Below are 18,967 nucleotides of genomic sequence, written 5' to 3'. Positions count from 1 at the left end.
GTAGGCTCAGTGTAGCCACAATCCTAATAAAAAGGCAGGATGCTGCAGTCCGCAGCACCCGAAAAGGGGAGGGGCAACCCGGGAGGGGGGGGGCATCACAGTGAAGGCTCCACAGAGTTAAAAAGATAACAAAAATGGTGATGCTGCGGCCCTTACGGCATCCGAAAGGGGGCGGGGCCTAACGGGAGGGGCGGGGCATCCCACAGTAAGTCCCAGCAACTTAAGAAAAATGTTGGGATGCTGCGGGCTGCGCGGCTCCCGAAGGGGGCGGGGCCTAACGGGAGGGGGCGGAGCATCCCACGGTGCAGAATCAGCCACATAAGATACAGGGCTGGATGCTGTGGCCCACGCGGCACCCGAAAGGGGGCGGAGCCTAACGGGAGGGGCGGGGCATCCACAGTGCAGTAGTGCAGGCTCAGCAACCTAAGAAAAATGGCGGGATGCTGCGGCCGACAGGGGGCGGGGCCTAACGGAGGAGGCGGAGCATCCTCCAGAGCAGGTACTCCAGACATAGCCACAATAGGGAAAAAAGGCGGGAAACTGCAGCCTGCACAGCACTGACAGGAGTGGGCGATCCCTCACTGTACACCCCATGGCACCCAGAGAGAGAGGCACAAGTACAAAATAAAATGGAGGAGGGGGCTGGCCTGTTACTGACTGAGGGGAGAGCCACAGAGGTACAGTGACCCTGAGGGAGTGGAGCATGGGGAGATGGAGAAATCCCTGTGTGAGGAAAGCATGGCCCGGGGGTTGTCTATAAGAATACAATGGTGGCCTGGGAGGGAGGGCAGGGGGAATATACTCACCATATAGGAGCCCATACTCACCATTGCCGTCTTCAGCCGGTGGGTGCCTCACCTTACGCGCCAAGCTCTGGGGGGCGAGGCGGGAAGGGGCTGTGCGGATACAGAGTCCGCAGAAAAGGCGACCAGTCAGACTGATTTGGTGCCATGGTGTCACGTTGCCGGCCGGTGGCAACAGAGGGTAGACAGTCCATCTATATTTATGGTCTGTTCCCTGGTCGCATAGTGAGGGGATCAGGGTGGGTCTAGATTACCCACCGTGCCCAAGAATCCATAGGACCTAGAAGGAAAAAGAAAATCTAACTAACTAAACATAAAGGAAGAAACTGGTCTGGAGAACCCAGACCTGTGTCTGCCTCCTACTGACACTAAGCTAAACTGGTTAACCTCAGTGCCTGTGGGCGGGTATATCCTGCTCAGGAGGAGTCACTTCCTTTGTTTCTCTTAGTGTCAGCGCCTCCTAGTGGCAGCAGCCTATACCCGTGGTATCTGTGTCCCCCAATAAGACGCACGAGAAATATCTCTATTTTTGCCCAGATTTGCTAAAAAATTAGCCTAAAAAGTTTTTTAACCTACTGCGCACCAGTTGGACTCTTAACTGTTAAAATATAGCTCAAGATTTGGCAGGGGTTCTGCACCATCACTGATCATCTTTTTGAAGCTCCTCAAGGTTTACCTGCTAAGAAAAAATAAATAAGGACGAATGTCTAAATTAAGGGAGGGGGGTTAGATTTTTTAATTGTGAGTCAGATCACCAAGGCTCACTTACTACTCAGCAATAGTATACCAACTGTAACTGGGAATCACTGTGTAGCTCCAGCCTTATCCTACTCTATGGCCAAGGTTTATCAATCTACGAGAGACAAAAATCTGGAGTCATTAACCCATAGCAACTAACCACTGCTTAGTCTTCACCCTAACAGAGCTTGTTAAGATATCAGCTGTGACCGGTTGCTATGGGCAAACCACAACAGTTCTTGTTTCACACAGATCAACACACTAACAACTTTTCCTTTGTCGTTTGGTTGTTGCCATGTTCACACCAGATTATCACTGGAATTTCAGCATCGTAATGCATGCTAATGCCAGGAGCTGTGGGGTCCGCTCCACAGAATACTGTCCATGAACAGACAGTATTTTGTATCTGTGTGAATGGCCCCTTATACACACCGGAACAGGCACTGCTAAAAAACTGCATGTCTGTAGCTATATTATGCTGACCTCAGCAGGGGAAGTATAACATGGGTGATGGGCTCCCTTTGGGGAACAAGTTACAATTCTAGGTACAGTCTCTACAAAATGTATGGCATTTAGCCCGATAAGCAACAAAGAGGCCCGAAATCCCAAGGCTGGGTTCACACTGCGTTTTTGCAATCAGTTTTTTTTTTCATCTGTTTTTTGCAAAAAACAGATGCATTTGTGTGCATCAGTTTTGATCCGTTTTTTCCATTATAAAAAAAAAAAAAAAAACGCATCAAAACGGATCCGTTTTTTTTGATGGACACAAAAACGTCGCTGACACTATTTTTTTGTCTGTTATAAAAAAAAAACTGATCCGTTAAACGTATGCTGAAAAGGCAGTGTGAACCCAGCCTAAGCTTTATGCAGTGGCAGTTTAAGCTCTAAATTTACCAGCGAGGCTAGTTTACATAAGTTTAAAAGTGACAATTCAGACTGTAAATTAAGAAGAAAGAAAACTACAAGTCAACTGGATCTTTTTTAATAAAGCACCAAGGCTCAGGTGTTTTGGTTTCCAATAAAAAATAAATATTTATAAACAAAGACATGAGTTCAAGAACTACAATGTTTAAAATCTTCCAAAAAAGCACATGCCTGTTAAGTAAAAACCATGAAAACTTCTTACAAGACAACAGGTATCAGCTCCCTCCTCAGTGAATACATTTACATGAACTTTAAAGTAAATTCTTCTGTCCATCAGATTACGAGACAAGTTATGTAGAATAGTTCAGTCTCCTCTGGCAATGAGATCCTCAATATAAGCGTCCAACTCGTCGTCTGTATTTATGTCAATATCCTAGAATTAAATTTCAAAAGTTTTAATGGAAATGCTGCATCTCCTCTGTATCATGTACCTACTCTTGCTATTAGCTTACAAATACAAAATATTGCTGTATGGATGCAGCCAAAGACCTATTACACGGGCCGATTATCACCCATGAGTGTCACTAGAAACATCACTGCGGCAGATAATTGGCTTGTGTAAAAATGACCATGATCGGCCAAAAGACTGAACGGCATGAAGACATGATCGGCCAAAGACTGGTTCCGCTGCTTAGAAATTTCTTTATTGGCTGTACATCTCCCAGTGTAAACAGGGTGTGAGCAGACGAGATATGTATATCCGTACTGCCGATTTCCAGATCACTAGCAGTCTCTACATATCAGCCACGTGGTTTGAGATCCAGCATCTGGTTTCCCGGCTGCTGCCGCAACTTTGGGCCCTGCCACCTCTGGAATGATAAACAGCGGGAGGGGGGAGGGGGCAGGGCATGAACATATAGCTAGCGTGAGGAACAGAGGGCCAGATACAGGATCACAAGCAGCGTAGTTGGTAAGTATAGACGGCTTGTGATCTGGTAACTGACAGCATGGATATATACATATCTGTGCTGTCAGTTTCCGGGGCTACAAGGATGGTTCAGGCAGCCCATCTGCTCAATTTCTCTCGCTAAGTAAAGGCACTGCAAACAAGTCGCTGATCTTGCGGATCAGTGCTCGTTTGCAGCCTCCAGCTGTAATTTATATAGAAATATAACTGCTAGTGTTTAATATCCCTGAAGCGTCATCCGAGGGAAAATAAATCATTGGACAAATATGAAAGCAATAAGCTCTGTAAAGAACAGATATGTTGGGCCTTTCAGATTGCGGAACACTTTGTAGCTTTGCTATGGTTGAAGGTCTGGGTTACATTTTGTGGTGCTACTGATTGATTTAACTATTGAATGACAGCTGCAATACACAAGATTACATACAACTAAATCTATAGTTTTGACTTCAGCTGGAACCTCATAGTCAAAATTCAATTGGTGGCATTACAAAAGTTACTGTGTAGCTGTACATTTAGGATGGCTTTTCTAATGACCCATCTATAATAAGGACATTTATATGAGGCCGTACTATACCCATATGAAGCCAGCCTAACAGATAACAGAACCCAGAATTCCTTTATAAAGTGTTTGAAATTGGGTTTTAAAAACCAGACAACCCCATTATGGTATGCTTTAGAAAAGATCATTTCTCACCTCTTGAACTTTCTGTAATAGAGACACAATGTTGGTCCTTAATTTCTGCAACTTCTCTTCAGCTTCTTTGTATTTCTTCTCAGCATTGCGCTGCATCTCTTCACAGGTCTTTGCACGGAGGTCAGCACGGCTCTGGTATGAGTTACACAAGTTCTGAAGTCCCACTTCATACTGCTTAAAGTAGTCTTTCTGCAAAGCACAAAAAGAAAAACAAAGAGTGAATTCGGGTCCTTTTGGATGCAAAGATTCTTGGCTGCCCGAGATCAGTATTTGTTTGCAGCGCCTCTACACGACACATTTATTGTGTGGCCATGGAAACTGACAGCACACATATGCATATATCTAAGCTGTCAGTTTCCAGATCACATCTGCAATGCATACATACCTTCTGCACTGCTGTAAGATCCAGCATCACGCTCTTCGGCTCTCCTGAGAACAGGATACTGGATCACACAGCAGCGCATTGACACATTGCACAGATGCTATTGCAAATGACAGCCTCCAGTTCAGCTCATTGTTTTTTAAAATTCATAATAAAGTAACTATTTTAAAAAACAAAAATGTAATAAAACAAGAACAATAAAAAAAAAAAAATTAAAATTGTGACAAACTTCCTTTAAGGGATGGGATGGCCCTAGTTTAGGTTCTGTTTACCCAATCAAGTACTCTGTCAAGGATTCCACACCACTGTCATGTATTTCTGATCTGCCCTGGTCAACTGTATATGATATTATTGTAAAGTCGAGAAGTCTAAGAACTGTAGCAGTTCAGCCATGATGCAGTACACAAATGAACTCACAACAGAACCACTGAGCGTGTGCATGTGGTACATACAATAAAATTCTGGCTAAGGTTAATGCCATGATACTTGCTTGGTAACAAAGTCTTAATTTTAGATGACAAAGGTGAGAATATGAACCCCCTGTAAATACTACATGCATACATGCCACCACCACTACTGTGAAAGGTCATTTCAGCTTTCTGACAGTGATCATGATAAAAATGATTCAAAATGTGTCCTAATATAACACGTCATGCCCAAAACAAACAGGACTGGAGCTCCTATAACCCATAAAAGACTTAACTTAATAGCCCAATGTATGCAGACTTTGTTAACGGACTCAGTTAAATTTATTTTTTTTGTAGCTATATACTGATTAGCCTGATGCAGTAAATAAACAGAGATGGTACATTGGGAAGTTCAGGGACAGATTCCGCACTGTCCACACAGATACTATCTTACATAAGTTAAAATTCATTTATTTCCTATCGCTTCTCAGCCTTTTGGCTAAGACGAAGTGTCGTATCTGTTCTCATCAGTGTAATATCTGATACGTCCAATATCTGGGGACCATATATTAAATGGATTTTTAGAACAGGGAGATGGGGAAAGCGTGCTCTGTCCTCTCCAGGCATTGACCTGGTATTGCAGTGCTTCCAGGTTCAGCACATCGAAAAAAAGAGGGGAAAAAAAAATAAAATTAATTTGTTTCTTCACTCACCAGTGGAAAAGCTATAAGATCTTCAGCACTCATTGTACTTAGTTCACTCTTTGTTATAGGAAAATTGGGTGGTAGAAAATACCGTAAGCAGTTCCTGGAATAGAAAGAAATAGCATTACACGAAGAAAAAAAAAAAAAAAATCAAGCACCAGACACCTTGTCATTAGTATGTTTCTTCTTGCCTGCATTTAAAGGGGCTATCCAGCACTACAAAAACATGGCCACTTCCCCCCCCCCCCCGCCTCTCTTGTCTCCAGATTGGGTGGGGTTTCAAACTCAGTTCTATTGAAGTAAATGGAGCTTAATTGCAAACCACACATCAACTGGAGACAAGAGAGGGGGAAGAGTGGCCATATTTTTGTAGCGCTGGATTTTTTAGTTCAAGCACCGGTCCTCCAAAAGAATGAATGGGCCTCAATTCAATGGCAAATAATTGCTGTTATCTTAAAACAACGGCTGTTTTTTTGAAATAGAGGGCATTATGCGCCTTTAAATGGAGGCCCATTCACTCAATTTCAACAGTGTGTGAACATAGCCTTTCTGTCTTTTCAATTCATTTTGGTTGCAAAATACTGTGTGGTAACAGTGGATCAAGAAATCAAATAGCAAACTTTTGTGCAATCAAACAAAATTTGCAGATTTTTAACACAAAAGCCCACACCTACACCATTGATTAATTCCACACTATTGTGGATAACGCAAATCAACAACTAATGCGAAAAATAATCAGCTAATAGGTCATCCTAACATTAGTTACCTATGTTTCTGTGATACTGAGGCTGTGTTCCCACATGGTGTTGTTTGCGTTTCTTTTGTGATCTTCCCATTATTTTGCTGCAAATTGCACAATCACAGTAAAACAGTGGGAAAAATGCACCAAAAATGCAAAAAAAAAACACTATGTAAGAACACAGCCCAAGCCATTGCTGTTGATTAGAAGTTATCATGCAGTTATAAGCTGTTAACCTACCGAAGGACTTGTGTAAGTTGTTCCACAGGAGCAAGGGAGGCACTGGGCTCTGTTGTATCTGGCTCTATTCGAGTGTTATCAGAGGTAGACGGCTCTGCCTGCTGCGTGTCAGGTGTCTCACTTTCTGGTGATGCTGGCCTCATAAGTCTCACGTCATCACTACCTTTCTCCACCCTGAAATCACACATTATTTCAGTTGCTAAACTGTTGCTAAATAGTATTGAGAATGTGACCAAAGGAAAATATCTTTACATTATATTGACAGACTCTATCAGTGACTAGATGAAAACATTACATCTTAAAATGTAAATTAACTTTTGACATATCGCATAGAATGGGATAAATACTGTATTAAAAACACACTGCAGTTTCAGGTGTTTATCTTGTTTTAATTATAAAAACTGCATGGTCAATACCCAAAATTGAAAAACTGTGGTAATTATTGGAAAACACACATGTGGTTTTTAACCCCTTCTTGCCCGGGTTTAATTTCAGTTTTAGGCTTGCTGGACTAATTGCACTCATGACTCCTTTCATTTTACTATACAATGTACAGTGAAACAAAGACAAGAAAAAAAATAATTGCCATGAAAATTACAGTAAAAGTGATCGTTTCTTTATTGTTAATATGATTAAAGTGTCACGGTCGTTATTTTTTTTTTTATTTGCATTTAAAAAGACTTTTCACAGGTCCCCCCCCCCCTCCTCTCTCTCATCCACTGCTCAATATCAGGAAACCTTCACTGTTTTACATCAGTCGGATCCTGTCTGTGCTATGGAGAGGGGAGGGGGGAGGGGGGAGGAGGAAGGAGGGAGGGAGATTAGTCAGCAGCAGAGAGCAGATAACAAAAGATTACACAGCTTGGCGCCGCTGAAAGCCCCTATTCAGAGGTCAGTACTGACTTCAGAAGAGATAGCCTGGTGATGAAGCTGTAAATTAACTCTTTGTTGTCCTGTTTTGGTGCCTCATCTCCCTCCACCCCTCCCCTCTCCATAGAGAATAATAAAGACAGGGGGGAGAGCTTCAAACTGCTTTTTCATGATAAAAATGCATTTTTCAGCTAATAAACCCAATTACAAAGTTTCTTAAAATTGCCTGTACTATTTATTTCTGCAAAAACAAAAACAAAAAAAAAAACTAACGACAGTAATACTTTTGAATTCTCTGTTCTAACCCATATGGTTCTTTTTATTTTTCAGTCTATTATGGCCTTTTTTTTTTGCACCAAGATCCATAGTTTTTATCAATATTATTTTGGTTTATATAGGACTTTTTGATCTCTTTTCATTAACTTTTTCTGATGTTTGATGTGACCGAAAAATCTACAACTTGCGTCTCAATTTTTTTTTCTTTCCTTGACACCATTTACCATGTGGGATTAATAACATTACATTTTAATACAGCAGATAATTCTGCATGTAGTGATACCAAATAAGGTCTGTGGAAGGGAGAGGGGGGCATGGAGACAATCTGAGGTGCTGAGCAGGGGGTCTCAGAAAGAGGGCCACAGGCAGTAGTCTATAAAGGGGAGCCATAGGCAGGGATCTTGGGTGCAAGCCCACGTGGGATGAAGATCAGTGTATGGGTGGGGGTATTTTTGGTCAATTTTTTGATAGTGTGGCCTATATATTTTAGGGAGTGTTGAGCAGTTTTATACAGTAAAGCAGAATTAGCCACAGTGCACATTGTGTGCCACTATTTTTGTTAAGGAAAAAAAAAAAAACGGAAATAAAACATACATATTTGTAACTCATTGTTTCTAAAGCATTGTGTACTGAAAGCTTGCAGTGATATGTATAATATTTACAATGTTTAGTTATTAATAGTTTTTATAGGAAGAAGTACCATCGATCACGTGGCGTTGTATCTGTTGGCACATAATCAAATTTCACTTTCCAGCGAACGGAACGTTTTCCAGCTTCTACAGCAGTAACACGTCCTGTAAACCACTCCTTGTTTACACGCACTTCTACAAGTAAACCTTTATCTGCAGGAAAAATTTAATAGGTTTACACTTGGCGTCTACAAATTACAAACAAACAAAAACTAATGCATGAGGTTTGAACCCACAGTGCTGCAAATTTTCCGCCAGCCAATAGATTTCAGTCTATGAAAGGTCTTCTGCTACCTTTAGCATTTACGTATACGGTTAGGGGTACTGAAACAAGCTGCGGATTTTGTATTTAGGTTTTTTTAGGACATGACTAAGGGTTTTTACACCTGGTTTTATGTTACAGGTTTTCTCTAAGGGTGCGTTCACACGTACAGGATCTGCAGCAGATTTGATGCTGTGTTCAGTTATTTAGATTAAATCTGCCGCGGATCCGGTATGTGTGAACGTACCCTCATAATTAAACAAACATCTGCAGACGTAACATAGGGTTTAAAACACACACTACACAGTATTTGTGAATAACCGCCAGAGCCTATACATCACCTGGTCCCCTCTCCTGCTTGCTTCGGGGGTTCTCGGCACGTCCCGCTTGGCCAATCAGAGCGCTGCCCCGCGGCAGCACACTGATGGGCTGAGCAGGACGTGAAGACACCGGGAGCCCTGAAGCAAGATGGAGGGGGGACCAGATGATGTATAGGCTCCGGCGGCGTCCATCCTGCTGCGAGTTTGTCTGCCCATAGAGTTTACTAGGCAGGGATTTGCAGCGGGTCTCGCAGCGAATTTGCAGCAAGAAATCCGCTGCGGATTCGGTACATGTGAACGTACCCTAAAATAAGTGGTACAAGGGTTGCCAAGTAATTAAAAGTTCCCCAGTAACAGAATAACTCCTGGAAAATGTTGGACACTTACATATTTTTACTATATAAATAGGCAACAAAGAGAGGAGAAAAAAAAATCATTTACCTTTCTGTGCTGCTTTAGTGGATACAGTATCCACCTCTGGGATGTCCAACTGCAATGATTGCAATGACATGTTTGAGTCATGAGAAGAATCAGAGTGTGCATGTAGATCCTGCTCCAAAAAAAAAAAGTGCAAAATATATGTCCTGCATAATGTATATTAAACTTAATTAGGCCTATTGGTTAAAGTCATTTTGGATGGTGGCATTGGTTTTTTTTAATGTTAGTTTCTAATATGTAAATAAAACCAATTAAATACTAATTTAAAAAAATTATTCCAACTCAAAACATTAGCAACACAGTTTATGGCATTCATGTTCAGTCAATGAGTCAGGATTTTAATTAACAGTTCACAACTATTAATTAAATCACTCTCACAGGAATTATCCAGCATTAGAACAACATGGCCACTTTCTTCCAGAGACAGCAACACTCCAGTTGTCTCCAGATTGGGTGCGGTATTGCAACTCAGTTCCATTGAAGTGAATGGAGCTTAATTGCAAACCACACCTGACCTGGAGACAAGGGTTGTTTTGTTTCTGGAAGAAAGTGGCCATGTTTTTCTAACACTGGATAACACATTTAAGCCCTATTACACAAAGTGATTACCTGCCAAGTTAGGGTCCATTTACACAGAAAGATTATCTGACAGATTATCTGCCAAAGATTTGAAGCCAAAGCCAGAAATGGATTTGAAAAGAGGAGAGAGCTCAGGCTTTCCTTTATGACCTGTTCCCTGTTTATAGTCTGTTCCTGGCTTTGGCTTAAAATTTTTGGCAGATAATCTGTCAGATAATCTCTCTATGTAAATGGACCCTAAGGCAGATATCTCCCCGTGTAAGGGTCCATTTACACAGAAAGATTATCTGACAGATTATCTGCCGAAGATTTGAAGCCAAAGCCAGAAACAGACTATAAACAGAGATTAGGTCATAAAGGAAAGCCTGAGATTTCTCCTCTTTTCAAATCCATTCCTGGCTTTGGCTTCAAATCTTTGGCAGATAATCTGTCAGATAATCTTTCTGTGTAAATGGACCCTAAGAGAGACAGCAATCAGCTGACAATATAATCACTTGCTTATCGGCTGATATCAGTCTTGCCGGCCAGAGATCTCTACATTTAATAGGTGAATAAGTGATTTTTATTATATATTACCTTAACTTCTTCATTTAATTCTTTTTTCTCCCGTTTCACTACCATTAACTTAGCTCTTTTAGCCTTTTCAGGTTTCCGATAAACAACTGGCTCTGGCTCCTCATCCTCCTCCTCTTCTTCTTCTTCTTCTTCCTCCTCATCAATTACTATCTGTTGTGAACTTCTTTTTCTCCCACTGCTTACCTGAATTTGGAATCAAACAATAATAATAACTGTGAGCAAGAAGATAGTAAAGACATTAGCTGCAAGAGGATCCTAATTGGCTTGTACAATAGTCAGTAATATGGGAATATCTGAGGAAACAAAGGTAGCCGAGGCGAGGAATATAAATGCATCCCTTGGTGCAGTTGCTAGATGCATGAATCTAGAAGTGGATCGAAAAATATAAAGCTTTCTCTTATACTCTTTAGGATGCAGTTCTGGATTTGATGGAAGACAACAAAAAAAACAACTCACTGCTTTAAAATTAACATAACATAAAAAAAAAAATTGCTCCACTGACATCCTGCTCAGCCAATCAGTGGCTGCGGTGGAACAGTGCACCGATTGGCTGAGCGGGACATGAGTTACCCAGGAGCCGGAGAAGCAGGAAGGGAGCGCGGACAGGTAAAGTATCAGCTTGTTTAAAGCCGGGCAGCTAATGAGTTGAGTAGCCAGCGGCTACATTCTCACAATGGAATGAAAATCTGCTGCGATAATGCAGAGCTATAGGTTATAGCAGTACCAAGTATTGCAGCAGACTTCGCTGTGAAACTAACAGCATGAAATCCGCTGCAAACTCTGTACTTGTGAACGCACCCTAAAAAGGGAAGAAACCTACAAAAGGTTTTGGCTTTCTGTTTAGTAAATCTACGCCAAATGATAGAGAAGGTGGTCCTCAGATAAAGAGTCATCCAGCCTTGCTCTAAAACAAATGAGGCATCTCTTACAATGCACCCCATTACACTGATCAATCTTCCACAGGACAATTAAAAGATTTATTCATTGTTTAAAATGAAGTCACTGACAGACAACCCATCCCCACAAACTAAGTAACTAAGCAGATGCCTCACCACAGGGCTTTTGCTTGGTGTTGGTTTCTTTGCTGCTTGTATCTTCGAGTTCTTCAAGGGTGGTGTTGCTGGTATGGATCTGGAGGATTTAGCTGTTTGTACCACAGTAGGTTTTGATTGGGATGGTGAAGATTTTACAACTGATGTTATTTTGTTAAGAGTCTTGGTAGTGTGACTAGTTTTGACAGGTGCTGGGGACGGAGTTTTTGAGGTGCTAGCCTGCTCAGAGTTCACTGCTTGACTTCTCAGTGTTTCGGACCTTTTGACCATGTTGCTAACTCGTGCAGGAGGAGGTTTAACGGCTTCTTTTAAAACAGCAGGAAGAGGTGGAGATCTTGGCCTCAATGGTCGACTTACTGAAACAGGAGTCTACCAAGAAAATTAGTCAAAAACTGTTCAGAAACTTATGAAAACAAGGTGAACAGGGACATGTACTCACCTCTATGGAACGAGTGCTAACATCCAAGGGGAGCTTTTTCAAGTCCGCACTTGACCGAACGGTTGTTAATTTCTGCAAGTCATAATAAATAAATAAAAACTTAATTAACTGTGGAATGCCCATTTTTGCACTATGGGGGAGAATAATCATGGTTGTGTACCTGGCGTACGCCAGGGAGAAGGCACAGATTCTTGCCTTGTCCTTGGTGTTCGCCAGCCATAACCCCCACTCTGCTGATGACGTGCACCTCTTAGTAAATCCGAATGGGAAAAAGGAAGCTTGGCTTTAAGACTGATGTACAAGGCAGTCTTGATAAAAGTCCCCCAAAAGTAAGGAACTGTTACCTAACCTGGATGACTCTGTTTACCTGTATTGCTTCTAGCTTCTCCTGTTGCTTGTGGATCTTTTCACTCAGTTGTTTTTTCTTCTCTTCCTGGGTTAAAATTTCTTTCTTAAGTAACCCAACAGGAAGTTTCTGCTTCAGCTCTGGCGCATCACATCTGAAATCAGAATAGCAATGTAATCAAGCAAATAACCAAGTACCATAAAAAAAAAAAAAAAAATCAATGTTTCCACACATCTAAAGCACACACTTTAATATCACTGGCCTCAGTACAGTACCACTGACCTCAGTAAAACAGTGAATTTTTTTAGAGAATTAAAAGATCAAGCATGGTATGGTGCCAGATCTAGAAAACCGTGAGCGAATAATCAGTCAGTCTTATGGTGCATTTACACAGACAGATTTATCTGACAGATTTTTCAAGCCAAAACCAGGAACAGACTATAAAACAGGGAACAGGTCATAATAGAAAGACTGAGATTTCTTCTCTTCTTAAATCCATTCCTGGCTTTGGCTTCCAAAATCTGTCAGATAAATATGTCTGTGTAAACGCACCATTAGGCTATGTTCCCATTTTGAGAACATAGAGATGAAAGGTGGCAACGAATAATGATCATGGACATTATCAGCGGTTGTGATAACGACACAGACGCCTTTCCCCAAAGTGGGAACAGCCTAAGGGCCAGTTCACACGGGGCAAAAGCGGCAAAATCCAACAGTGTCTCTATGGGAGGGCTTACGCGCCTCCGCTTCCGTCGCTCTCAATTCTTTGAGCGGACAGCGACGGAAGTGGAGGCGCATGAGGCGCCCCATAGAGACACGATGGGACACTTATGCAGACAGGATTCCACGGTGGAGAGCTCTGCCGCAAAATTCCACCGCTTTTGCTCCGTGTGAACTGGCCCTTACCAATCACAGCTCTGCTTTCACATATGCTAGTAAAATAAAAGCTGCTGAGCTATAAACCAGCCTTGCTGTTCAGTGCTTGTGCTGTACTAGGATAAGCTTCCACTGGTTGTCAAAGGTTACAATGGATATAAAAACTGTTTGGTAATGAAAAGAAAAAGAAAAAAAAATAGTGATAGATGTTTTTAGGTGAAAACAAACAAACAAACAAAAACACACCACAGGTGAAACCAAGCTAAAGTAAAACAGCTGCATCAATTTCCAAAGTACGGACCTATCTTGCTCTGTGTCAGGATTCATTGAGCAGACCCAAGTATCCGGGTACTCCTTCTCCACAGCGCTGAGCTGAAAAGGAAGAGTCCGCCATTTCAAACATAGATCTGGTAGGGGGGGGGGAAAAAACAAAACACATTTAGCCAGGCAGAATGCCAGAAATAAAAAATGTCAGTCCAGAAGAGAAGCCAATAACAGAAAATACTATTTTACTGAGCACTGCCATTTCCTTTACTGCCCTCCTTCCAGCAGAATCTTGTTGAGTGACACATTTTGCTACTCTTTTTGACATTACATGAATTACTAAACCAGAGTAATCAATACATGATAAGCAAACATATGTGGGAATGTCAAGTTTTAAAGTACTCACCGCACTGAATAGTTGTTGGAATCTCCATTGCACGTCTTCGTTTATATCTCAGCTCAGTAGATGGTGGCTGATTCCAGTTGGCAGATATATACCCAAACTCATCCCAGAATTTTACAATGCCTTTTTGAGCTATGTGAGAGAATAAACAAAGATAGATGTTCAGTTTTGGCACACAATAAAAGGTAGTTTAACAGCTCATACATATGAATCACAATGACGCTAAAAGAATAATTAGCACAGTTACTAACTATATGGAATGAAAGATTTTTAAAAGGGAAAAAAAACTGGTTAACTATGGTAGACAACATATACTTTACTTTTCTGATATAACATACTGGCATACTCTGTACTGTACTTGACATATAATACACCATTATTACTCAGTTACACTAAATGGGCAGTAATACATAGTTACTGTAAATTAGGGGTAGAGATAATTCATGTATGTATGTATGTATGTATGCAGATTCTGATTTTGCATAGTGTGCCTTGTATTTCCTAACAAAGCATGACTTGGAGAAGAAAGTACATCCTGCTGTCTGCTTAGATGTGCACTCGGCAGTAAAGACGTCACTGATGACAATATTCAGTAATAAATGATGGTTGTATTACGATCTTCTCCTAATCTGAGATTTGCTACCACTGACCAATTTTCGTTATGATTGCTCAGAAATTAGCCAGTCATGGCTATAACTGGGAAGTGAGATGATGTGCAATGGGCCTTTTACACAGGGTGATTATTTAACGGACCAATTACTGCCCCATGTAAAAGACCCAGTAATCACCTGACAAACCAGCAAATCGCTTGTGTGTTGTCTGATTGCTGGGACTGTGTGGCCCTAAAAAAAAAAATCATGGACTCTGCCGCATTCTAAATGAGGGCAGCACAAACTAGTGACAGAAATGCTGAACAGAACAATGTATTACTTACATCATTCTGTTCAGTCCTAATATGCAAGAGAACGGGCTTCACTCCCTCCACCCTCCAACGGCTGACTGACAGCTGTCTACCGATACATAGTATAGGCACACAACTGCCAATCAGCAGCCTGTGAGAGGGAGCTGGCGCTCATGAATATGGAGGACAACTGAGCATACACAAATAATGGAGAGGACTAGTGTGCGGTGCAGAGTCATTATTCAGGATGATATCTCTGAATCAGCTGCACAGAACATGTAAGCGATACATTATTCTGTTCAGCTTCTTTGTCGCTAGTTTATGCTACCCTGATATAGGACACCCAATTCTACACAGTAATTGGGCTGTGTATAAGGGCCAATCTACTAGATTAAAGGAGGCACATTCAGAATTAGTGCCTAAAGCAGCGTGAGCTGTAAAAATAGCCCTGACACCAACTAAGAACCCAGTAGACACCACTGCAAATCATACCTTGTAATCAGATATGTGTTAGGCTTTCCATTGTAAACAGAATTCAGAATCAAGAGTGAATAAAGGCTTAAAATAACACAAGTCAATTGTACTGCAATTTTAAACATAACTCACCGATGCCAATATCTTTCCAGTACTGTGCTAAGTGCTCCCCCATAGCTTTCAGAAGGTGTCTGTACTCCTTGGCATCAGCAAAGTCTTGTTTATTGTGTGTAGGCTCCAGAACAAGATATGGAACATCAACCACTCCTACTACTCCTCCACAGGCCCTAGAAATAGAAGAAGTCAAAACGTTTATACTTTATACTCAGTGTAGTCAAAGCAGCTTTATACTTGTGATCAAGGCAGGCCTTTTACATAGCTCAATGTGGCCTTGCAAATGAGCACCGATCACAGAGATCAGCACTCGTTTGAAGAGCTTACACCAGGCTCTAGAGATGCCATAATCCAAAAAATAACACTCTGGTGTCAATAAAAGGGAAAATAAATAATTAAATTTTTTCTTTTGTCTGTAAAACTGTGTTAGGTCTAATTTTTTTGCGGATCAGTTGTAGGTCTTAACACTATTCTTTGAGGCAGATGTATCCCCAAACCCCCCCCCCCCCAAAAAAAAAAAAAAACCACCAGACAATTAAAAAGCAATCAGTCTTAGTCATGGCTGAGCCTTTTTGTTTTCAGTTGGGGGTGATAACGCACAATGTGCACAGTGCTGATTTAATCAGAGAAAAACAATAAAGCGGCTTCCATTTTCCTCGCTGGACTCCGAATGTTTTTGGTTACAGAATTGCAAGCACGTGTTGGAGTTAGAGCCCGAGCTGCATTGCAAGGCCAAGAGCGGTAAGCTGTAATTTTTTCTTTTACTGCTGTTATAAGTTTTCTTACCTTATTTTATAATAGATTTCTTGGTGCTTGGTCAAGTGAAAAATGCTTTTTATCGTTATTGGGTTGTGCCACCTGGGCAGCACAACCGCAGTGCCACTTCGCCCCGCCAACATCGTCACCATAGGTCCTGCCCCTCAGTGACAATCTGTGCCTAGGCCCTCCCCTCGTCACCATTGGAATGGGACGGCCTAGAGGGGGTGGGGCCCAATCCACCAACGATAAAAAGCATTTTTCACTGGACCAAGCACCAAGAAATGTCTTATAAAGTAAGGTGTGAAAACTTCAGAATTTAAGCGTTACAGCTGTGTAAAAAAAGTCCTGAAGTCCAGAAAGGGGGTGACAGTATCACTTTAAAAATAAAAGTTTTGAAACTAACTTTTTTTTATAGTCATCCAGATACAATAATAAAATAAAGTGATGTTATTTTTCATCAAATGATCAATGGCAAAGCAAAAGGGGTGCTTTTGTAGGCCTGGGGGCGGATATATGTTGTTGTTGGGCTTCGACAAGGGTAAATATACTGCACACTATTGGACTGCACTGTATCGTGACCGGACGCTGTACTGGTACACTTGATGCCATCTTAGCCACCCAACATCCTGTGAAAGCAATCAGATGATAGAGGTGGTTGCCATCCACTTTGTTGCTGCGTTGACCACAGCATCTAGGGAGTTAACCTCTTAAGGACCCATGACGTACCGGCACGTCATGGATCACTGTCACTTAAGGACCCATGACGTACCGGTACGTCAGCCCTTTAAACGGGCGCCGCGGCCGGCCGGGTCCCGATCGGGGGAGATAGCCTGCTATAATACATAGCAGGCCATCTCTCCCTGTCGGCATGGAGGGTTGTTAACCCCCCCCATGCCGACGATCGCCGCTATTGGCTGATAAGCCCATAGCGGCGATCGGAACCTTTCCGGGCCATCGGTGGCCCGATGACCCGGAAAAAAATGGCGGTCGGTGCTGTCCGAGGACGGCACCGACCGCCATTACTGTAAAAAGTAATGGTGGTCACGGTACCACCGTCCCGATCGCCGTGAACGGCCGGCCAGCCGGCCGGCCGTTCACGGCGATCAAAGTCCCCACAAGTAATAAATACCTGCTCCGGACCCCTCAGCTAGGTAGCTGAGGGGTCCAGAGCAGGTATTTGTACATTACTCACCTGTCCCGGGGTCCTGATCGGCGTCTTCCGGGTTCCCGGCGTCCTCTCCATCTTGTCGGGACTTCGGCTTCTTCCGTGAGTCCCGATCGGCTTCTTCCGGCTCCAGCGTCGTCTTTTTTCGTCTTTTTCCGGCTCCAGCGTCGTCTATTTTCGGATCTTGCGCTCTGCTGCCCCCTAGCGGCTGATAAGTGTAATACACGTATCAGCCACTACAGGGATGTTCAGAATGTAGTAAAAAAAAATTTTTTTTTCCCAATTTTTTTTTTTCTATTTTCCGCACCCTATCGCCGCTGAGTGTTGATCAGCATCGCACGAAAGTGCGCTGCTAATCAGCAACTCCTCCTTTTTGGCGTAGGGTGGTTTTTTTTTATATCCTACTGCCACGGTCTGCTGATAAGTGCCGAACATAAGTGCGGCATTTGTCAGCAACACCATTTTTGGCGTAGGTTTTTTTTGTATACTTACTGTAAAAAACACGTAAAAAAACACTACATTACACCACACTACATTGAATAAAGTTTTACACTACACCACTACATACCCCATATACCAATCCCCATATAAAGATGGCCCCCAGGGTGTTTTCGGTATCAGACGCATACGTTATTATTGCCTCCGACACCGAAACAGCCAGTGAGGATGAATGGGGGGTCCTTTGTTCCTCCATTCATCCTCATCCTCCTCATCATCCAGTGACGTGTCTGGGAGTAGCGTAGCGTACGCTGCCCCCCAGACACGTCTTTTCCGCCAGTACCGTCCCAATAAGAGATGACGGTATGGTGTGAAATTCTACAAACTCTGTGAGAGTACCTCAGGGTACACTTACAGATTTAGGGTACATGCACACTGCGGAATGGCGAAGGATAACCCTTTGTGCATTCCGCAGCTGGCACCCACCGGCGGACTGATGCAGGGGCGTGTCTCCGCCCGTGTCATAGACTCTATCCTATGCACGGGCGGATTCCATCATCCGTCATTCCATCAACACGTTGGACGCAGAGCGGAATCCGCCCGTGCATAGAATGGAGTCTACGACACGGACGGAGACGCGCGCCCGCATCAGTCAGCCGGTGGGTGCCAGCTGCGGAATGCACAAAGGGTTATCCTTCGCGATTCCGCAGTGTGCACGTACCCTTAGAGTGTATGAAGGAAGGGACACTCGAATCCAGCCCCCAGATGCCCCCTCCCCCCCCCCCATCCTCGGAGTTAGTGGGGACATCGTCCGGGAACTGATCTTCCCACTGCTGGATAAAGGTCACCACCACCTGTACGGGGATAACTTTTATACCAGCGCCCCCTCTTCCAGTCCCTCGCTGCCCGAGCTACTGTAGCTTGCGGCACGATCCGAACATATCAGAAGTAGTAATAGCGCCCTAATATTTAGCAGCCATGGAGCGGACCCAGTGCTTCTGGATATGAAGGACCCCGTATCGCACCAGGGCAACATTCTCCAGGTGACGTCCCCCACACTGGAGAAAGGGAGACCCCAGAAGAAGTGCAGAGTGTGGTGTAACAGGGGGATCAGGAAGGACGCCATTTACCAGTGTGCCACCTGTCCTGATCACCCCGGCCTCTGCATACTGGATCGCTACAAGGCGC

The 18,967-nt window shown here is 42.9% G+C and overlaps 1 protein-coding gene and 1 non-coding gene across 7 annotated transcripts in view; one reads left to right on the top strand and one right to left on the bottom strand.

The window, feature by feature from the left end:
* Nucleotides 1-2,507: 2,507 nt before the first annotated feature.
* MORC2 (MORC family CW-type zinc finger 2) overlaps nt 2,508-18,967 on the bottom strand; it is a 41,332-nt gene continuing 24,872 nt past the window's right edge. For 5 of the 6 annotated variants that reach the window (XM_069961501.1, XM_069961502.1, XM_069961504.1 and 2 more), the window contains exons 15-27: nt 15,436-15,590; nt 13,932-14,060; nt 13,563-13,668; nt 12,407-12,539; nt 12,040-12,111; nt 11,601-11,969; nt 10,549-10,731; nt 9,397-9,505; nt 8,385-8,526; nt 6,539-6,712; nt 5,569-5,662; nt 4,067-4,255; nt 2,508-2,838 (exon numbers count right to left, since the gene is read on the bottom strand). In XM_069961501.1, coding sequence (XP_069817602.1) covers nt 2,770-2,838; nt 4,067-4,255; nt 5,569-5,662; nt 6,539-6,712; nt 8,385-8,526; nt 9,397-9,505; nt 10,549-10,731; nt 11,601-11,969; nt 12,040-12,111; nt 12,407-12,539; nt 13,563-13,668; nt 13,932-14,060; nt 15,436-15,590 — 1,924 coding nt within the window. In that variant the 3' untranslated portion in view covers nt 2,508-2,769. The remainder of the gene's footprint in view (nt 2,839-4,066; nt 4,256-5,568; nt 5,663-6,538; nt 6,713-8,384; nt 8,527-9,396; nt 9,506-10,548; nt 10,732-11,600; nt 11,970-12,039; nt 12,112-12,406; nt 12,540-13,562; nt 13,669-13,931; nt 14,061-15,435; nt 15,591-18,967) is intronic. The other variant, XM_069961506.1, reaches the window with a different exon arrangement.
* On the top strand, nt 5,335-5,523 carry LOC138787659 (U2 spliceosomal RNA). The gene has a single exon (XR_011362423.1). It is a non-coding gene; the product is annotated as a U2 spliceosomal RNA (small nuclear RNA).

The sequence above is a fragment of the Dendropsophus ebraccatus genome, chromosome 3, assembly GCF_027789765.1.
Source record: "Dendropsophus ebraccatus isolate aDenEbr1 chromosome 3, aDenEbr1.pat, whole genome shotgun sequence".
NCBI classification, from domain to species: Eukaryota; Metazoa; Chordata; class Amphibia; order Anura; family Hylidae; genus Dendropsophus; species Dendropsophus ebraccatus.
Note: the sequence above shows the minus strand (reverse complement) of the source record. Positions and strands in the feature narration are given on the sequence as shown.